Source organism: Rhagoletis pomonella, unplaced genomic scaffold (assembly GCF_013731165.1).
Source record: "Rhagoletis pomonella isolate Grant_MI unplaced genomic scaffold, Rhpom_1.0 Rhpom_scaffold_00006, whole genome shotgun sequence".
Lineage (NCBI taxonomy): Eukaryota > Metazoa > Arthropoda > Insecta > Diptera > Tephritidae > Rhagoletis > Rhagoletis pomonella.
In genome coordinates this window covers 28,122,629-28,131,324 of record NW_023458560.1, presented here as the reverse complement: position 1 = coordinate 28,131,324, position 8,696 = coordinate 28,122,629, and the positions used below count along the sequence as shown (strand labels likewise).

Genomic DNA, 8,696 nt, shown 5'->3' with positions numbered 1-8,696 from the left:
TTTGTTAACGATATTTATCGATTTTGTTATCAATATTTATCGCTTTTTTGATGGATATTTATTGATTTTGTTATCGATATTCGCTATCGATTTTGCTATCGATATTTTTATTGATTTTGTTATCGATATTTATCGGATTTGTTATCGATATTTATCGATTTTGTTGTCGATATTTATCGATTTTGTTATCGATATTTATCGACTTTGTTATCGATATATTTATCGATTTTGTTAACGATATTTATCGATTTTGTTATCAATATTTATCGCTTTTTTGATGGATATTTATTGATTTTGTTATCGATATTCGCTATCGATTTTGCTATCGATATTTTTATTGATTTTGTTATCGATATTTATCGGATTTGTTATCGATATTTATCGATTTTGTTGTCGATATTTATCGATTTTGTTATCGATATTTATAGATTTTCTTATCCATATTTATCGATTTTGTTATGGATATTTATATCGAGTTTGTCATCGATTTGGTTATCGATATTTTTATTGTCCAAGTGTGCCCGCCTTTCTGGGAAAACCACCGTAATCTAACCCAACTTAACATATAGAACGCAACTTGTTTATCCAACAATTTCCTACAGTACTTTAACGCGCACAAGAAAAATGAGTGCGTGCAACTGTACTAAAGCGAAGTTCCGGTAATCACATACAGTTAAATACACACTTATGACTTTACACACATACTATATGTATATGTATAACGTCTATGGCGCATTCGAAAATTTTCTAGTGAAAGTGACGGTCGCTGCAAAAACTTTCGAGCAACTTTATGGTGCAGACAAATCTACGACCCGCATACATATATGGAAATGCACCTCAGTTGATACGAGTTCATATTTTCATATGCGATTCATTGGGTTTTTATTTATTGTATTTTATTGCACAATAAACTGACGTCAAGTGCGATATATCGATTGAATTGCAGCAGAGTAACCTTCGAGCACAGACACAATGTCTGTGAATATTGAGTAAATAGAAAAGGAAAGTATTTATTAATGTTTTTATGCTGAAAGTTGCCTACCTCTTTAATATACCTGTATGTATGTATGTGTGTGCATTACTTAGTCAATAGTAACTTAATGTATTTGTAAGCACTTTCACTTACCCCTGAACGCAAATCCAGTAACGTATCATAATCGACAATATCCAATTCCTCCCACGTTTTGGGTGGCAGCGGTGAGGGCGTCTGTGCGCGTGGCATATGTGTTGTCTGTGTGGAGTGTGTCGTCAATAAGGTGTCAATTTTCTCGCCTGCACTAGGTTGCGCTGCCTCTCTAACCACCTCAGCGCGTCGTGCGCTGCGCGAGCGCACTGGCGAGGGATCACGCTGTAAGTTGTGCATCACCTCAATGGGTTTGTGTGGTGTCTTAGGACTAATAATGCTATCTACGGGACTGATACTGTGTCGCTTGTACGAAGGTGAGAATGGTGATAAGTTGGCGACTGTGCCGGCGCTAGTCACGGAGTCTCGTCGCTTGGGTGGCGAATGAGAATCGTTTGTATTCGCAGACGAGCTCAAAGGGCTTGTGTCGTCTGCAGCGCCGCCACCATCGTTGGCAATGCTTGACATTTGTGCACGCCCTGGTGATTGTGCTGTTCTTGGACGCGCCACTGGTAAGCGCTCTGTCTCCGGCGATGACACCGGCAAAGGCTTAGTGTTGTCATCGATTATTTCCACGCTCAATGCCATAGTCTTGCTGTGGTTTGTCTCATCGGGCAGTGGACTGCTAGTGGCGGACGTGGATGGCGTGCTTATAATTGTTATCTCGGTTGTTGTGGTGGTTGTTGTTGTAATAGTGCGCTGCAAAGGCTCAGCGCTATCACTATTGCCGTCAACACCTCCGCCGTTGCCGCCCCCAGCCTCAATGGTATTTTGATTCCCAGTTGGCATGGCAGAGAGTGTGTGCTGATGCTCAGCTGCAGCGCCATTATTACTTCGATTATTTGATGTGTTAGCGTCGCTGTCCGGCGTACGCATCTTCACCACTTCGCCACCGAATGTTACACGTTTCGGTGTGCGCGAAGGCGTCGATGGCGTTACAACGCTATAATATTCTTGACGGTCCCGCAGGTTTGATTTTTGCTCCACTGCATTGCAGTCATCCTCCATATCGAACTCGGAATCGCTTAGTAAACGCACCACCGCGCTTAACTCATGCTCAGCATCGCGTGTTGCGCTTGGTAGACGACCGCAGACGACATCATCCTCCAAACTATTCGGGTATGTGTCCACAGATTTTCGCGGACTCGAGTCCGTATCGACTTCGGTGTCGAAATCATCGTCCTTTGCCTCGAGAATGCGCATCGTTAACGTATCATCATTGATTTTTATTTCAGTTTCCAAAATAACTCGCGCTTTAGCCGCCTCCTCGAGCATTTGCTCCTCATCCGATGAGCGCCAGCAGCTTACCAGGGGTTGCTTTGTTAACATATGCCAAGTACCAGCACCTCTGTTGGTATTCGCGCTCCTATCATGACCACCACCATGTCCGCTCGCACTACCATTTGCTTTGTCATCTACGCTGTAAACATTACACAACAAGTCGAATTCGCGATACGCGCTCGTAGTCATATAATCGCGAAACTCATCCTCACCCACCAAGTCACGTAATTTCGAAAGCACTTTCAGCGTGATCTCCTGATGCGTCACCTGCCCCATCTTCTGCACTAGCATATCTATGGCGGTGCGCAGTGTGTAATGACGCTTGTTAGTGTTCAACGTTGAATGAACCAGCGCTGGTAAGGATAGCATAACACCGCATGTTAAGCGTCCACCAAATGGTTCGTTGGTTATCTTCTGATTCAGCCCGATATCGAGTATCTGCAGCAATATCGTTTCGGGCATTGCCGTCTCGGCGAGATATACGCGCAGACAATCAAGCGCGCCTTTCCTCACGGTAGGCGCCTGATGTCCCAAATTCTCTACCAATGGCGCTATCAGCGCATCCATATACGCGTCCGCCTCGGCGCGCATTACCACCAATACATCGACAAAAACGCGTAGCGCATGCTGACGCACTTGCCATTCGGGATCGCGTAGACGTTCGAGAAATTCCCCAAATATTTTACCCGGATAAACGTTGTCGGGAAAGGTACGCGTGCGGAGTATGTGTTCCCAAAGTGGCGTCAGCTGGACCGAAGCCGGTGCGGAAGTTGCAGCGCGGTGTAGCGTGCTTGCGGAGTGACAGTGCTTGGAGGCAGCTGCCGCGCTTGAAGACGCCGCTGCCACAGAGCCGTAAGTACGTCGGCGTTGCAACTCATATTCGCTGCTACTGCTAGTTCCATTGCTGAGTGTACCGTTCACATTGCCGTTGTTGTTACTGTGGCGCTTGCCGCGCGCTGTTGCGCCACCTCCTAAAGCACCAACTTCATCGCGTTCATCGTCGTGGTTGTCGTTAGCGTTGACATCCTCATTATGATAATTGTACGGAGCATTGTCTCCGCTGCCACTGCTGTCCTTGCGCGCAAACATGCGGCGAAAGAACATATTATACAAACACAGACAAAAAAATGTAGAGCTCTTCTAGAAAGCGTATTTTAGGTGACCTTTATTGAGCCATAAAAGTTCTATCGGTGGCTATTTTGATTTAAACTCGCTCTTTACTGTCGCAACTTACACATGCGCCACACTTTTGCTGCGATAAATTTTCTTTGCTCTGCCACTTTAATTTCAGATTAAGCAAATAAATATATTCTTCAACGTCCTCGAGTGCACTTAATAATTTCCTTGGACTTTTGCTTTAGTCTTTTAGTCGAAAAAAAAGAAAAACACATAGCGACCGGTAGTACTTATTTCGTCTGCACTGGCTAGCGTCACTTTAATTAAGCTTCGTCACGCACTACTGCATCCGGCCAATTCACCCCATAATGCTCACCGAATGCATTGACCACTCGCGGTGTAAAAAACTCACTCCTGCACACTTTCATTTCAATTGAATACTTTTTTATTGAATACAAATTGTTTCTCACTGCCTCCACTACATTAGTTAGTTTTGTTGTGGCACTTTTCTTTCTGCTGCTTTTTGATATTTTAGAATTTTCCGACCGTACTCGTGTGCTTGCAACTCGTGACTGTGCGTTTCGCCGCTTCGCCATTGACTTTTGTACTTTAACATCGCTGGTAAGTTGTGTTGCTGACGATTGGCAAGCCCCAAGTGACCGTTAAATGTTAAACTAACGTTTATGACTTTGGACATCAGCTGATAGTGTTGCCAAAGTGGTTGTAAATAAGTTTATTGAGGAAAGTAAGGAAAACAATTCATAGCCGGATTTGTTACATTTGTATGTAAGGGTTGTATATATGTATATGGCATTTATGGGCATACCTAAATACTTTTGTATTTAAAATACCAACTTTCCTGGAATAAGCGATTTACCCTTATACTTGGGGGGATCCAGCATACCAATAAGAGCAACATTAACATTTTTGATTTAGCCAAGTGGCAGAAGCGAGTCAAGGTTGTCGGATGTGGTAACAAGAATTAGTTCGACTCACAAAAAAACGACGTCCGCAACCAAGATGAACTTTGCGCCAACGCACGTTTGGAGGTTGTTTCAATCTCAGAGGTGCCATCCCGTATGAGAGTGCGAGTGTGGCACACATATATATGGAATACATGTATGGTGACCAGCAGCTCAAAAGGCAAGTTACTTAAAACTACTAAACCCATCCCGTCAAGAAGAGAAGAGAATGCCCATGGAGAAGGGCAAAATTGAATTTTTACATGGACGATCCCCAGCTAGATCCTCACACCTGCTGTGAGAGAGCACTCTTCAACAAACCGACTTGCTCGAGTAGTGGAACCACATTTCCCACTCATTACTGGTACGATGAGGAGTGTGAGAAAAATGCCTGGACTGCTGGCCGATAGAAAAAACGGCCGAAATTTTTAGCAGAGAGTTGAGCGACTTACGGAAGGTTTCGAGACTCCTGTAGGAACAACCATGGCGACCGAGTGACCGGTGTCCAGAACGTACTCATGTTATGGAGGGAACACTTTTCGACCTTTTTAAATGGCAGAAACACTGAATGAAGTGGAGAAGACGAACCCGAGTCCCCAGTCGATGACGATGGAGCCGATATCCCAGCGCCTGACTATGACGAAAAGTAACAAAGCTGCTTGAGCTGCTGGCCTGTCAGCTGAGCTATTCAATTACGATGGCAAGGAGGTAATAAGGTGCATGCCCGACGACTGGAATTCCAGTGCGGTCTGCCCAATCCACAAGAAAGGCGACCCCGCCATGCGTGCCAACTACCGCGGGATCAGCGTTCTAAGCATAGGTGGCATGGTCTTATCGAATGCATTGTGTTGAGACTGAATACCACCGCCAATGAAGTGATTAGGCCAGTGGGCGTTAGACCTGGCAAATCCACCATTGACCAGGTATTCACAATACGCCAAATCTCGGAAAAGACCCGCGTGAAAAGGATCGGCACCCACCACCTATTTGTCGACTTTAAAGCCGCTTTCGACAGCACTAAAAGGAGTTTCCTATACGCCACTATGTCTGAATTTGGCATCCCCTCAAAACTCATACGGCTGTGTAAAACGACGTTGAGCAATACCACCAGCTCTGCCAGAATTGGGAAAGACCTCTCCGAACCGTTCGCCACCAGACGGGGTTTCAGGGGCGACTATCATTCATGTGACTTCTTTAATCTGATGTTGAAGAAGATTATAAGAGCTGCAGAACTGAACCGCTCAGGAAGAATTTACTACAAGAGCGTACAATTGCTGGCTTATGCCGATAACACTGACATCATCGGTTAGAAAAACCGCGAAGTTTGTCCTGCCTTTTCCAAGTTGGACAAGGAAGCAAAGCGAATGGTTATGGTGGTAAACGAGGACAAGACGAAGTATTTCCTGTCATCAAACAAACAATCAGCACATTCGTAATAATTTGTAATAATCCCGACGAAATCGTTGGGTGGTACCGGGAGGCGAACGGTACATGGCGGTAGGAAGTTTAGTTTGGGTTAAAGTCTCACACTGAAGGGGTTAGGCTTTCGATGCTTCCTTCTCGTAAAATAAAAATGCTCAGTAAAAAGTTAACAATTTAAATCGACGAATAGTCGTATATCAAATTTTGTGAACTTCTGTTTATGTGTTTTTGTACAACATATTTACCTCTATTGGTTACAATAATTTTAAGCTATAATAAACCATTTTTTAGTAAGAAAGTTATTGGTTTTGATTTTTTTTTTCGTATGAAAAAAAACTAGAATTAAAGAATAAGGCAGGAGGTTATAACTAGATATAACCATGGTGCTAACTCTAAAAATATTAGGTTCGAAGTCTGGCACGTTTCGAGAATGTGCTATTTTTCTGCACACCGTCGCATTGTAGTTTCCATAAACCTAAGCAAACCGACACAAAGATCTATGAAAATCTTCGTGGGACGAACTGAAATGGCTTTAACTAAGTGTGTCTGGAGTGCAACCCCTATGTACAGAAGAGCCAAACTCAGCAGACCAACTCGAGCATTTGAATTCTCTTAACGAATGTTATATGACAACTTGTTCCGAGAGCAAACCTCCTCTGTGACTTGTAAAATCGTAAACGGTGGAGCTTAGGTAATTTAGGATAGCAGCTAAAGTGATTTTAATAGTTAACCAAGAACGCGGGAGAGCGTACAAAGAAGAAATAAAAACGGCAAAGAAGGCTTCGTGGTCCAAACTTTGGGAGGACCTCGACACAGCGAACGAAGCCACGTGATTGAGAGGATACGTTTTGAAGAGCCCTTTTCTTCACGGTTTCCTGGTAAAGCCAGGAGAAGTGCAAACCGAAAGCATTCTAAATATTCTAGAAAATCGAATGAACATCCACTTTTGTGGGTGTTGCAGCAAAGGGGAGACAGTCAGTCTCGTTGCGAAAATTACTAACACCTATAGGCAAGACGGTTTAGTCGACGAAATCGTCAGTGAGAATTAAGTAGCTTGGGCTATTACATCCTTTCAGACCTATATATCACAGGATCTGGATGGAGGGCTAGTCTCCTCCTTTAGGTACATACTTAAGCAAAGCCATGGAGTGGATCTACTGATGATTCTCTGAATCAAAATAGATAGGACTTTGGGATAGACTTAAGGGAAGGGGACTCTCATACAGGCAGTAAGTAGTTAGCTCCATTTAGATTTAGTTTGGGTGGGTTAACGGAAACGAGGCTACAGACGAGTCAGAGAGGGTTCCACATTGGCATCGATCGACGATTTGATCTCATTCCCAATTGGAGCCACTTATAGAGAAATCTTTCTCCAAAACCCCCAGTAATCTGATCAAAGGTGGCGCATAGCGGCAGGAGGCCAAGTTCTTTTTATTTTATAAATAACAAACAGTGCGTCTCACAGTGTTTCGACATGAGGCAGATGGAAATAATAGTTAACATGCACCGATTTTGCTGAAATTGGACATGTGCTTTAATTTTACCAAGAGATAAGGAATTACGAAATTTAGTAAACACGGCATAATTGCCACGGCCTCCACTCTTGCGGGCGGAAAAATTAAATTTCACCCGATTTCGATGAAATTTAGTTTATACTCTCTCTTTTATCAGAAAAAATTAAATATAAAATATGGGGAAGATTGCATCACTACAACTCGCAATGTGGGCCCAATCATTAAATGTAATGGAATTATGGCTAATTTTTGTTTTCTGCTTTCCACACTCAGAATAACAAAGGTTATACTTAAAAATTACGTAGGTGTCAATATTCTCTTTTCTCCCAATGTGTTGTGTGATTTTTCCATTGTTCGAAGAATTATTTTCGCGAAGTTACGCAAAAAAACTCCAAACCGAAAAATTAAGAAAGTCGAAAATTTCATATACATATTTGAAAAGCCGCGCCAAAAGATTCAATTATATGCTCGAAAACTACATGAGATTCTCTAAAACATGCGCTTAATTTCAGGAGCGGCATGGGGCGGCACCACTGTGCGCTGCGGCGAAAGTTCTATTCTTCCAAGGTTTAAATAGAGAACATTTTTTTACCCCTTAATATATAAATCGATGTTTCTAAGTAATGAAAAAACAATGCTCTTCATAATTTTTTCCGAAAAAATGTATAGGCAAAGTCCAAGCAAAGCATTTAAAATTTTATTTTAGTACCGGTTTCAAAATACGAAGCGTATTTTTAGTACATACCTAAAATCTTTCCGGCCACAAATTTTGTTAACTCACCACGAAATTGGTCACTTGCGCACTCATCACATCACATTAGAATTGTTTACATATTTTGAACGTTGAAGTATAGTGGAAGGTAGTTAAAGAAACCGCAAACCAAAACAAACCAAATAGTCAACTTGCCGTTGGTTTGGTGTTTAGTCATAGAAAGCGCGATGTCAAAGGAGCTACTCAAAGTTGGAGAAGTAGAGAAAGTAAGTAGATATGTATTCGGTATTATTGCGTCGCCCATATGAATTTACTTTAATTATTTCCATTCGTTTTGCGCTGCACGCTATGAAAAAAAAGTGTGTCACTAAATATATGCTAAATGCTAAATTGGCAGAAAAATGGGAGCAAGTTGAATTGTATCGCAATTATTTCAATTGAATACAAAAAGCGTTACAAATTGTTTCGAAGCACACAATAATGTGGAATTTTCAAAGGAGATTGGTAAGTAAAGTACTGAAAAAAAACACCTTAAATTAAAAATATAATTATGCATTTCTTCCTAA

General features: G+C 42.3%; 1 protein-coding gene across 1 annotated transcript in view; it reads right to left on the bottom strand.

Moving 5' to 3' along the window:
• Positions 1-4,148, bottom strand: part of LOC118741856 — a 47,709-nt gene extending 43,561 nt beyond the window's left edge. The window contains exon 1 of the mRNA XM_036473829.1: positions 1,127-4,148. Within this exon, the coding sequence (XP_036329722.1) occupies positions 1,127-3,508 (2,382 nt within the window). The 5' untranslated portion in view covers positions 3,509-4,148. The remainder of the gene's footprint in view (positions 1-1,126) is intronic.
• Positions 4,149-8,696: the final 4,548 nt, after the last annotated feature.